General features: G+C 62.8%; 1 protein-coding gene across 1 annotated transcript in view; it reads right to left on the bottom strand.

Moving 5' to 3' along the window:
* Nucleotides 1-1,425: 1,425 nt before the first annotated feature.
* Nucleotides 1,426-12,559, bottom strand: part of SLC12A7 (solute carrier family 12 member 7) — a 63,578-nt gene continuing 52,444 nt past the window's right edge. Inside the window, exons 8-24 of the mRNA XM_004698117.2 lie at nucleotides 12,282-12,484; nucleotides 11,951-12,118; nucleotides 11,429-11,527; nucleotides 10,644-10,701; nucleotides 10,033-10,207; nucleotides 9,629-9,747; nucleotides 9,448-9,546; nucleotides 9,011-9,130; nucleotides 8,519-8,623; nucleotides 7,972-8,140; nucleotides 6,535-6,730; nucleotides 6,180-6,349; nucleotides 5,874-6,005; nucleotides 5,686-5,793; nucleotides 5,036-5,214; nucleotides 3,441-3,574; nucleotides 1,426-2,815 (exon numbers count right to left, since the gene is read on the bottom strand). Of these exons, the coding sequence (XP_004698174.1) occupies nucleotides 2,724-2,815; nucleotides 3,441-3,574; nucleotides 5,036-5,214; nucleotides 5,686-5,793; nucleotides 5,874-6,005; nucleotides 6,180-6,349; nucleotides 6,535-6,730; nucleotides 7,972-8,140; nucleotides 8,519-8,623; nucleotides 9,011-9,130; nucleotides 9,448-9,546; nucleotides 9,629-9,747; nucleotides 10,033-10,207; nucleotides 10,644-10,701; nucleotides 11,429-11,527; nucleotides 11,951-12,118; nucleotides 12,282-12,484 (2,326 nt within the window). The 3' untranslated portion in view covers nucleotides 1,426-2,723. The remainder of the gene's footprint in view (nucleotides 2,816-3,440; nucleotides 3,575-5,035; nucleotides 5,215-5,685; nucleotides 5,794-5,873; nucleotides 6,006-6,179; nucleotides 6,350-6,534; nucleotides 6,731-7,971; nucleotides 8,141-8,518; nucleotides 8,624-9,010; nucleotides 9,131-9,447; nucleotides 9,547-9,628; nucleotides 9,748-10,032; nucleotides 10,208-10,643; nucleotides 10,702-11,428; nucleotides 11,528-11,950; nucleotides 12,119-12,281; nucleotides 12,485-12,559) is intronic.

The raw sequence follows: 12,559 nt of genomic DNA on the forward strand, positions 1-12,559 counted from the left end.
ATTAGCCCATCTGCCCCGTACCAGACCTGGGACTTTTAATGCCACTGCTTTCAGGCTTATTTTCTTTCCCTCGGGGTCCTTGAAGTCACCTGTGACCACAGGGCCACTCTGCCCTCGATTCTGAGTTCCAGAGAGCACATCTCTGCCACACTCACCAAGAGAAACTGGACCTAGGCTATCAAGACCCCCTAAGTCACGCTGGTCCCCAGAACCGGGTGTACTTAGTCCTACCAGTGGCTGACTCAAACAGCCACCCACAGCTGGGATGTGGTTTCTCCAGCAGGGCTCTAGGGACGGATGGACGCAGTGCCCCCCACTGTGTTGGTGATGGAGTCTGGTGTACTACAGCCCAATAGCAATTCCCAGGGAGGACCCACACGATCGGTGTGCCCTCATAAAACCCCTCGATTCAAAGAACGCGCCTCCGTGTGTGGTGTGTGGGGCTGTGGCAGGACATCATTTGGTGTCAACTTGAGGGAAGGGTGGAGTCTAGCCTGTCAATCAGATCGCAGCTTAATGACCTCGTTTGGAAGCGCAGCTGAGATAAATAGCTCCCTGGAGGCCAGATACACACACATTCTCCGCGTCGTCTTCCTGCAGACAGGACACATGGAGCTTCACTGGAATCCTGGAACTGGAGGAGCCACATGGAGACCCCTGCCAGCACTGAGATGCTCCCACCGCCACTGGATCCAGAGGTTTCCCACCCACTGGCCCGTGAGCTTCCTGCATTCAGCGTCGTTGCAATGTGTTGAGTGTCTGAAGAGGAATTTATAGATTGGTATTGGACAAATACCGGACTTACGGACTTGATCTGGACTGGAATCTTTTCTCAATATACAATTGCTCTTTATATAAAACTATTTCTTATACACCTATGAATGTCTCTGGATTTGTTTCTCTAGTCTACCCAGACTAACTCAGTAGCTTTCATTAGGAAGCATTGCTAGAGTCCTTGGGCGGGGCGCAGGCACAGCGCCACCCACTCACCAGGAAGGCCGTGGAGTGACAGGCAGGGTTGAGGAGAGGGACAAAGACCCCACAGGGGGCCCTTCTCATCAAGCATGACTGGTGCTTCCACCAGGTCTTAAATGTACTCATCTCTGGGTTCTGCCAGGTGGGGCCGTTAAGGACCCCACCCCCACCCCCAGGGCTACCAACAGGACAGGAATTTGGACTCTTAGCGGGAGAGCCCACCTGAGAGATAATCACCCCCTTGGTCTTTGAAGCCCCTGCCTGTGGGATTTCTGGGAAGGTAGGGCAGACCCCGTTGAGTGAAACAGGTGTTCCCTTTTGATTGTGTACTTGGCAGGAGCTGGCTCTGCCTGAGCAGATGCAGGGAGCCCTCAGAGAGAAGGGGCTGCCCCGCCGGGGTTTCCAATGGCTCTGTTTATGCTGCGGGAGGCACGCAGGGTCTGACACAACTCAGATCCACACAACTTTATTCTTCCACTTACAAGAGATACACTCAGAACCTACAGGAGGGAGACACGGAGCGGCTGAGGAAGTGTGCACATGCCCAGGGAGTGTCCCCGCCCGGTGTGTGGACAGAGATGTGAAGTGTACACACACCCAGGGAGTGTCCCTGGTGTGTACACAGATGTGAAGTATGTACATGCCTAGGGAGTGTCCCCAGTGTGTGTACAGAAGTGTAAAGTGTGTACGTGCCCAGGGAATGTCCCCGGTGCATGTACAAAGATGTGAAGTGTACACACTCCCAGGGAGCATCCCCGGTGTGCAGAGATGTGAAGTGTGCACGCACCCAGGGAGTGTCCCCGGTGTGTGTATAGAGTTGTAAAGTGTGCACGCACCCAGGGAGTGTCCCCGGTGTGTGTACACAAATATGAAGTATACACACTCCCAGGGAGCATCCCCGGTGTGCACACAGAGATGTGAAGTGTGCACGCACCCAGGGAGTGTCCCCGGTGTGTGTACACAGATGTGAAGTGTGGACACAGATGTGAAGTGCATACACGCCCAGGGAGCATCCCCCGTGTGTGGACAGAGATCAGAAGCAGTGCAAGTCTGGACGCAGGGTGTGAAGGTTCAGGGGTGACTGACCAGCTCACATGTGGTCAGACAGGGTGAGGGGCTGGCTATGGCCCCGCTGTGCCCATGTGTTGGGTGATCAACCCACTGCAACGTGAGTCGGGCTCAAGCTGAGCCGAGGCAGCAGGCTATGGTGGACGTGTGGATCAGGGTGGCCGGCCCTGATTGTAGAGTCCCTCCGTGCTGACACTGCTCCCCTGCACTGCCCCCACCCCTCGCTTGCTGCAGCCCCCCGCCCCCAGGTCTGCAGTTCTGGGGCTGACCCTCCAGCAGCCCGAGCCTCCCAGGCAGCTCAGTTCAAGTGTGAGGTGCACTGGGGCCAGCCCACCCCAGGGACCTCTCAGCTCACAGAGGCTGCTGCCAGGGTTAAATAAATAAATAGGCCAACATGGGGGGAGGCAGGGTGTGGCTGTGGGGCCATAGGGAGGGAGGGAGGGCTGGAAGCACACCCCTCCACCTTCCACTGGCCGGCCAGTGTGGAGGGTCTATGGAAGTCGGGTGGGGTGCTGACACAGCGCACCCCCAGGCTCCAGCTCTGCTGCTGTGGGTGTGCTGGGACCCGGGCTCCGTCCTGGGGGTGGCGGCAGGAGGCCCAGGTGTGCCCACCTTCTGCGGAGAGCTGGGGTGGGAGGGTGGACTTGGCGATCTTGGTGGGGTGGGGGGCTGCGATGGCCTCATGAATAGATGGTGATCACCTCCCGGCCCCCGCCTCGGACCAGCAGCACGCGGTTCAGACCCTCCGTGAGGACTTCCAGGAACTCCATGTCTGCGGGGCGCTAAGGAAGCTAGGCCACACAAGGAAGGTGGGGGGAGGTCAAGGAGCCCTCGTGCTGCCCTGGGCACCTCACCCACTCCATGACAGGGAGCCACGGCCGTGCTCGGAGGCCAGCTGGAGCTACCGTGTGCTGTGCCCTCACGGTCCTGCGGGCACTAGCAGTGACCATCGCGTGGGCCCTCACCGTCCCCCACCCCCACCCCACCCCCACCGAACCCCCGGCCTCCTGTAGCCTGGGTCCCCACCGTGACCTCCAGTATCGCCCCTAGGCTGACACCCCAAGAGGCCCCAGAGCTTGCCAGGTTCACCCGTGTCCCCACATCCAATGTCCTGTCCCTAAATAATGAGAAGACCCCACCCCACCCCAGTTCTCATCCTGACCAGATGTGAGGACACATCCTGGGGCCTGTCCTGCCCCACCACCCCTGGGCCCATCTCCACATGCTCCCATGTCTGTGGAAGTGGGTACTAGGGAGGGCCTGGTGCGGTGAGGTAGGTAGGTGCGCCCTACACCCTGGTGCCTCGACTGTCCTGAGGCTCCGCACGTGGGTCTCAGTTCTGGGGTCCCGGGAGAGCAGGACAGCCCCAGGGCCCTGACCGCCACAGCCGAGGATACAGTTCTCGTCACCCTGCCGGTTCTTCGGGGGGCCGGGCATGTTCAGCAGCACCAACTGGGCATCCTGGGACCGGCTGAGCACCACGCCATTCAGCTTCACCGCCGTGTGCATCCTCCGGACATTGGACTGGTTCCTGCAGGACAGCAGGCGTCACCGGGCACCACGCCCACCCAGAACCAGGCTGCCCCTGGCACACACAACAGGCGCTGCGGTAGCACAGGGACCACACTCACACCTGCACTCGGGTGTCCAGGATGGGTGCACACTGACACCGAGCTCACACCTCTGTGCCAACCATGCAGGGTCCCCTAGGTGAGACCACCGGGGCAGATGTGGGCTCACACCCTCACGAGCAGTGTGCTCCAGCGGCACTCACGCGTGCAGGCGCCAGGCCCACCGGCACGGCGTGCAGACAGGTCAGGCTTCTGACCCCAAGCCCCAGCCTGCACAGGCCTGCTCAGATGACGAGCTACCACACAGCAGACAGGTCTGCACACTGGGGGCTGTCCCACCCACCGCCCAGAAGTCACTGTGAGTGGACAGAGGTCACGGCACATGGGGTCAGGGAGAGCCAGCAGAAAGCCGCCCTCCGCTCAGCTCTTTGCTGCAGGCAGAGGGACAGAGGGTTGAGAGGCCTGGGGAGACCACAAGGGCAGGGAACAGCTGTGAGCAGTGGGCACTAGTGTGTGTGTAAGCATGCATGTGTATGTGTGTGAGCGGTGTGTGTGAACGTGTGTAAGTGCATGCGTGACCATGTGCACGTGTGAGAGCGAGTGTGCGTGTGTTTGTGTCAACACGTGTGCGCGAGTGGGCATACATGTACAAGTGTGAGAGCTTGTGTGCGTGCATGCAGGACCACACAGAGCGGGGGCTGACAAGGAAAGGGGCGTGTGCCACTTCAGATCCAGGCTCGGGACCCGTGGGTCTCCCCAGCACAGGCCAAGTCCGGGAGACCAGCAGGCACCATCCACCTAGGTTGGAGTTTGTGGCACAGGGCTCTTCTCTGGGGCTGGGGAGGGACAGAGATGCCGCACAAGCTGGACTCAGGGACACCCAGGGTGAGTGATCATGTGACGTCCCAGGCCTGGGCAACGTTGATGAGTAACCCCGACCAGGAGTCTCCCTGGACTGTGGGGGTAGGGCCGGTACAGAGGCAGGGGCGCCCCACTCCCAGGTCTGCAGCTAGATTCCGGAGCGCTCCGAGCACACGGGTGAGGGACACACTACACAGCACAGGGCCGGCACAAGGACATGCAGCAGGGTCACAGGGAGCAGGAGGGAGCAGGCGGGGTGGGGACGGAGGCCGGCCGGTGACTTACAGGCTTCCCCACTCACTGTGTGCACAGCGGGGAGAGAAGGACAGATGTTACTGAGCAGGCCTGGGCGCCCCACTGCCCACCGCCCACCTCGCCCCACACCAGGCTGGGGGTGCTCTCTGACACCGCCTCCCTCACGGCCCCATCCCCGTTTCGGGAGCCGCCCCCTCACAGAAACTCCGAGGAGAGGAGAGGGGAGAAAGGGGCGTGTGATGTGTGACTGAGTCCGCCGAGGCCCCATGTGGGCCACGAGGCCCTGCCCCCGGCCACGCACTCACGGCTTCAGGCTGAAGATGTCCTTGAAGCCTGCCATGTTGGCATCCTTGACCTTGTGCTTCTCGGCCACCAGCTTCTCCTTGGTCCATGTCATCTGCACCCGGTCCGGCGTGGGCGGCGCCTGGGTCTTGGCAGCTACTGCAGAGTGGGACGCTGTGTTACGGTCATGAATCAGCTGGGCCTGAGAAGGAAGGGCGGGGTTAATGCAGCAGCTCCCCCAGACACAGCACCCCAGACTTGGCACCCTGAGACTCAGCACCCCCAGTGGAGGGAGGGGGGTCACAGGAGCCAACTGGCCAAACAGCCTCCCTCTGGAAGGTGGGGGTTGGGAACAGGCTTATCCCGGGTCAACAGGGAAGGCCACGAGGAGCCCTGTGCTAGGCCAGCAATGAAGGTTGGTGGGGGTACTCATGAGCTTTAAGTCGGGACCACCCAGTGTGGCCCAGGCCCCGACAACAGAGTCTCCATGACAGAGCCCACCTGCACCTGGAGCCTCCACTGCTGCCCCCACCACTCGTTATGAGAGGGGGCCCAAGGCTTCACGTGCCCGCCCACCCTGCAAACACTTGCAGCTCCCGCGTGGTCTCAGATGGGCTGCACGTGGATGCCCCACCCCCCCAACACACACATGCACACCCCCACGCCCACTCACCTCCCTCTGGCGCTCGTTCTTGGACAGCTGCATCTGCTTCAGCATCTGGGACCTCTGCTCCATCATCAGCGTCTTTTCGTATGTGAACGCCGAGATGTCACTCTCCACCTAGCAGGGCCGGGAAGCCAGGGTGAGGGCGGCGGCGGGGCCGGGCTCGGCACGGGGAGCCACGGCCGCTCGGCACTCACCATCTCCACCACCTCCACCTCGGCGCTGATGCGCAGGTGGTACAAGAACACCTGCAGGTCCTTCTTCATCTGGATGCTGTTGTCGTCCACCTGGGCCACCGTGAAGATGCGCATCCGGCACTTCCTCCACACCTGGGGTGAGTGAGGCGGGGCCGTCACCAGGCCCGGGCCAGCTGCCCTCGGGCACCCCACCCCCACCTCTCCCCGTGGACACGACAACAGCACCCCCCTGCCCCCGACGTTGGTGTGCCCCATGTATGACACCGTGCGGCACAGCCCCGTGGGCACCAGCGTGGCGCGGCCCACCTTGTGCTGGCGCAGCAGGAAGGGCAGCAGCATGAGCATGCCCCCGTCGTGCACGACCCACCACACGTCGATGTGCCCGCCGCCCAAGCGCTCGTGGTTCTGAGGGAACAGGCCCACGTTCTTGGCCACCAGCAGTGCCTGCTGGGCCGCTGTGGTGTCCCGGACCGTGTCTGTGCAGAGGGCGGTGCCGGCACGTCACCGAGACGTCACAGTGCGGCAGGTGCGACGTGCAGGGTCCCTCAGAGCCCTCCCCTCCCGGGTGGGAGCTGAGAGTCCAACCAGGATGCCGCCCCTCAGCCCTCAGACTGCCCGGACTGCGCCCAACACAGCTGGTCAGCGGCAGGGCCGCACCTACCGACAAAGTTCTTCCAGGAGAAGGGGTTGTCGGCCTGCCTCCACGCGTCGGGCCAGGCCATCAGCACCGTGTTGTGCTTCATGCCGCCGAGCCCGGCCGACTGGATCAGGTGGGACGTGCCGTCGCGCAGGCTGGCGGACACCACCAGCTGGCAGAAGCCCTTGGCCTTCTCCACACCCATCAGGGACCGGATGTTCTGTGAGGGACAGGGTGGGGGTCCGCGGCTGACCCATGTCCTGCTCCCCACCATGAGGGACCATGTACCACAGCCCACACCCGACGGCCAGCGGCCAGCAAGCCAAGAAACCCCAGACCAGGAGCACCCTGGTCGTCAGAGGGACAACGTGGAAGCCTTGATGTGGTCAGGACTCATTTCTACTCGCAGCCATCTAAGGTTCCACACCAGGCCTCTCAGACCCCAACAGCCTGCTCTGCCCTCCCAGCTCACTCGGGTTGTCAGGGCCCCAGCTCACTCGGGTTGTCAGGGCCCCAAAGAGCCGAGCCACCCTGAAGAACAGAGCAGGTCCCAGCTCACTCGGGTTGTCAGGGCCCCAGCTCACTCGGGTTGTCAGGGCCCCAAAGAGCCAAGCCACCCTGAAGAACAGAGCAGGTCCCAGCTCACTCGGGTTGTCAGGGCCCCAGCTCACTCGGGTTGTCAGGGCCCCAAAGAGCCGAGCCACCCTGAAGAACAGAGCAGACGGCCCGCCCTCCCTGCTCTCAGCACCGACACAAACCGTGTGGCAGCGACATGCAGATCAGCCATCACCCATCGACCGGGCATGCACAAGGGACTGCATGGGTCTACGGTGGGACTCGTGTTTGACAAGAGGGCCCAGAACCTTCTCCTCAGCACAAGGGAAGCGGGACCCCTACCCCACACCGCGTGCACAATGTACAATGTACTAAAGATGGGCCTGCAGTCTGCTTCTAAGAGCAAAAGACACGGGACCCTTGCTGTGTTTGGAGGGAGCATTTTTTATGACGTGAACCAGGCAGTGGTTGCTTAGACGCCACACCACAGGCTCAGTAACAGGAAAACTTGGCAAAATTGGTTGCCGTCAAAATTAAAGTCTGCCAAGTCTGCCTTCCGGGATGTCATCAGAGGTGAGAAGACAGCCTACAGAGGGGGTACCTGCGGAATGTCCATCTGCTCAAGGTGGGACGTGCACAAGGTGTACAGAACCCCCACGACCTTAACAGAGACAAACAACACAGCCCCAAACAGGCAGAGGGCTGGAGCAGACATCACGCCCATGGGAAAATGTGCTGCGTCCGTGTGTTCAATGCCAGTGCTACCCCCCACCCCCCGCCGCTCAGACCCCACAGCCCGCCCCATCCTGCGGGCTGGGCCTCTGCGTGCTTGTCCCGGTAGGTGCCCCAAGCACAGAGCCCATGAAGGTCAGGCCCTGGCCCCCAAGTCCCCCCCACCCTGCCCACCTCCTCGGCGCGCTGGGCCTCCGTGTGCTTGTCCAGGTAGGTGCCCTCAAGCACGGCGCCCACAATGGTCAGGCCCTTGCCGGCCTTCAGCTGGGCAGTGAAGGAGAGCAGGCGTGGGTGCTTCACAGCCTGCTCCTCGTCCAGGGTCAGCATCACCAGCACCTGGGGCCTGGAAAGCAGCAGGGCATTCAGTGCAGATGGCTGGCACGGTGGCCACGTGCCAACCTCACCGTGCCAGGGGGTCCCCATGCAGCCACGGGGTGCAGAGGCTAGAGGCTGACCCTGGATGGGCTCCTTGGGTCTTGTGTTCACAGTGGCACGGCACCCCCCAGCAGTGACCACCAGGGCTGGGACTCGGGGGGAGGGCACTGCCCAGTGGCTGAGGAGCTAGAAGCTGGGGCCATACTGTCCAGTCTGGTGCCTGGCTGCTGGGACACAGTCATTTTCAGGGCCCTGAGCAGAGGGGTACAGAGCCCGGCGGAGGGAGGCGGAGCCGAGCTCCTCACACGGCTGCACGGATGACGGCTCTCAGGGTGGCCACACTCACCGCCAGTTCTTCGTGTGGGGAGGGCCGTGCTCCACACGGAGCAGTGCGTAGCGGGCAGCGTTCAGGGACAAGCCCCGGATGCCATCGCCCCACTCCTTCTCGGCCCTGTGAAGGGGACATCGGTGAGACTCTGCCCTGGACAGGCTGCAGGCATCACCCAGGGCACAGAGCCTCACATAGGGCATGGGTGCCTGCCACACCAACAACAGGACATCATGCAGAACACAGTATCCCATAGAGGACCTGGAACACCACACAGACCACGGACACCATAGACCACAACACAGAACACCACGCAGAACACAGGACCCCACAAAGAACACGGGACACCACGCAGAACACACCTATGGGACCCCACAAAGAACACGGGACACCACGCAGAACACACCTATGGGACCCCACAAAGAACACGGGACACCACGCAGACCACACCTATGGGACACCGCACAGACCATGGGACCACAGCTACACGGGCTCCGCAGGCCGGCTCACCCGCGGTACTCGATGTACTTGTAGATGCAGCCAGCGATGAGCATGGCGCACAGGGCGTAGTACCAGGAGCAGATGAACATCAGGGCCAGACACAGGCTCATGCCCAGGAAAGACAGGGTCCTGGTAGGGCGGGGAAGACGGGCAGTCACACCACCTCCCCCACTCTGTCCTGGGTAAGGACACAGCCACCACGCTGCCAGGGCGGAAACGGTGCCACACCCCTTCACCGAGGCTGACCCGAGTCCCAGGCCAGACTGCACTCCCCCCGACCTTGGCCCAGAGCAGGGGTCCCTGCAGGTGCGGAGGCCCTCGGTCTTGCTCGACAAGAGCAAGCGGAAACTCCCGAAGGTTCGTCTGGAAGTGACTCTGGGGTCCCTGTCCCAGGACGAGCCCCTCACCAGGAAGCTTGTGCGTGAGGGGTGGGGCTGCTGGCCTACCAGTGGTAGTACTTGAAGCGTGGGCGCCAGTTGGGGGTGCGCAGCAGGGTCTGCACGGCACAGGCCAGGTTCACGAACATGTAGCACATGAGGAAGAACCTGGGGGCAGGGCATCAGCAGGGTCCCCACGTGCCCCGAGATGGCCCTGCAGCACGCCCCCGCCCGACCCACCGGCACGCACATGGACAGGATGGGCGCCACGCTGTCCAGTGATGCGATGAGGATGCCGATCTCACAGATGAGGGCGGTCAGCAGCAGGGCCCACGTGGGCTCCCCGTTGGCCTTCCCGTGGCCAAACACCTGTGGGGGGAGGGGGTCATGTGAGTAGGGGGTGGAGTCACCCCAAGACTGCTTCCCGTGGGTCAAACATGTGTGGGGGGCAGACCATGTCTAGCCGACAGCTCCACTCTATCCACAGACTCCCAGGACCGCGAGCTAGAAGCCCGAACGGGTGCCCTCCCGACTCTGGGACTACTTGGCAGGACCCCGGAGGAGGGACCAGAGCAGGGACCCCCGGTTCTGGAGGAGGAACACAGTGGGGGTGCTGCCTCCCCGTCGTGTCCGCAGTGATGCCCCGGTGCCCACCTGTAGGAAGGGCACGATGCCGTCACGGGCAATGGCCTGCAGCAGACGCGGGGCCCCCGTCAGGCTCTGCAGGCCGGCGCCACAGGTGGAGAAGAAGGAGCCGATGACAATGACCCAGGGGGACGGCCAGGCCAGCATGCCGATGACCAGCTTACCCTGCAGGGCTTCCCCGAACCTGCAGGGGGCAGCGGGGCTCAGCAGGGGGCCAACAGACAGCAGGGAAAGCTACACACCCTACACCTGCCCTATACACATTGGGGGGCTCGGCTGGAGGCCGGCCTGCATGTCCCATGGCCCTGCATCTGTCCACCCCAACGCCCATCCCCAGGACACCTGAAGCAGAGAAGACGCCTGGGACCCACGGTGACCAGGGACCTGCGGATGCCCCTGAGGAGGACGTGCAGGTGGGAGACCGACACGCACCCCGTGACCTGGGCCCGGGACCCCGCGGGAAGGCTTTGCCTTGGGGACAGGCAGGTCCTGGGGGCATTTAAACTGGACCCAGCATCAGGACACCAGGCAGCAGGTCCAGGCAGTGGGTGGGGTCCAGGCAGTAGGCAGGGGCCCTTCCCTCCACCCAGTCTCCAGAAGCAGCGATCCCCCAGCCGTACTTGTCTCGCAGGACCACACCCTCAATGCAAGCTCCGAACAGCACAATGCAGGACAGGTCTGGCTCTCGTCAAGGAAGGAGGCCGGCCCTCAGTCCATGGGGATGGGGTCCCCTCAGTGCCCACCACACTGCCCACCTTTCCTAACCCACGGCGGGGACTGGGCAGGACGGATGGACACACAGCCACTTCCCAGGAAGGGTGCATGCACCACAGGGACACCCAAAGGCCAAGGGCGACTCAGCCCGTTTGTGAGTGACATCTACACCGGCTCTCCACCCCCCTCCCCCTCCCTGCGTGCTTCACACAGAGCTGCCCCAGGCCTTCCTTCCACGGGGCTGATGGTGTGCCCAGGACAGTGTGGCTATCTCGACACGCGGGAGTTCCTGGCAAGGGCAGACTGCGGTGAGCACCGTGTGTGCATGCACACGTGCACGGACTGGACCGGCCGAGAAGGCTCCCGGGGAAGGAGCAAGTGTGGATGGTAAATGCATGCATCCGGAGGTCCTGCGGCTCCCATGCACGTCACTGCCCCCCACAGAGCAGGAGTACGTGTGGGGAAGGTTGAGGACGTAGACACACAGACAGTCACACAGACACACATGTGTCAGTGCACCCCGTGGAAGCAGGGACCTGTAGGAGGTGGAAGGCTGTCTGAGGGAGGACACACAGACGTGGTTCACCAACCCATCGAGGCAGGACCTGAACCAGGCCATCGTCCCCTGCCTGAGGACCACCTCGCTGGCCCGCTGTCAGAGCGGAGGCCCCCAGGTGCCTGACAAGGATACAGATGAAGGACGTGGTCACGATGGCCATGATGGTGCCCGTGGGGATGGACTTCTGCGCGTCCCTGAGGTCCCCGGAGCGGTTCGAGCCGGCCATGATGCCTGGGGCGGATACGCAGTCAGAGGCTGTCTACTGCCCGCCCAGGCCGCTCCCCAACCAACTGCTCATGTGTGTGCCAACCCAGCCTACGTCCACCCAGCAGTGGCACCGCTTGTCACCAAGAGACAGGAGACAGCACAAGCGACACTGGCCCCACCAGAGGACTGGCATTCGCTCTCCAAGTGGCAGAGACCAAAGGGGACAGGGACAATGCGCACGGTCCTGGGCTCAACAAGGGGGTACAGATGCAGAGACGTAGGGACACCCCTCCTCACGGCTTCCCCCACCAAGCTGGGGTGCCCCCACCTGAAGCCTGGGGACAGACCCAGAGAGGGGAACAGAGAGAACTGTAGGACAGAGACATGGAGACAGCGCTACACATGCACACACATACTCCACCAGAGGGTGGGGGGTCGGGTGCGCACCGGTCACGGAGGGAAAGTAGATCCCCACCAGCAAGGTGAAGTGGGTCAGGATGTCGGTGAGCACGTAGGGCCGGGGCCCGGCGGCAGTCTCCTCAGGCACGTGGACTGAGGCCACGCCCTCCTTCTCCACAAACGAGCCCTTGTCCAGGTAGGTACTCCACAGGTTGTCTGCAGGGACAACCGAGGCATGGGACCTTGGGTGCGCCTGGGCATGGGGCCGCGGACACTCTTCTGCTGTGGTTTCCAAGCCCGCACTGGCACCAGAGCCCACTGCCCGCTGAGCCACGGCACCCCGAGGCTGCCTTCCTCCGCCCCACCCGTGGCAGCTCACCCAGGAGGACGCCGCTGGCCACGCCGGGGATGCCCTGGATGACCGACAGGTTGTTGCGGGTGAAGTATCCGTCGCAGGCGTCGGCAGACGAGCCGTTGCAGAAGAGCCCCCAGAGGGCCGTGGGCACTGAGCTGTTGGCGATGAGCTTGGCGCAGGCATCGAAGTTACGCCAGGAGAGCGTGCGGTTCCCCAGGAGGCAGACCCTGCGGGGTCCAGGACACGTGTTCGCCATGAGCAGCCGGCAGCCCCATGCCCTAGACCTGCACCTGTCCACCCGG

Source organism: Echinops telfairi, unplaced genomic scaffold (genome assembly GCF_000313985.2).
Source record: "Echinops telfairi isolate 266 unplaced genomic scaffold, ASM31398v2 ScPeMD7_7469;HRSCAF=8507_1, whole genome shotgun sequence".
In the NCBI taxonomy this organism is placed as follows: domain Eukaryota; kingdom Metazoa; phylum Chordata; class Mammalia; order Afrosoricida; family Tenrecidae; genus Echinops; species Echinops telfairi.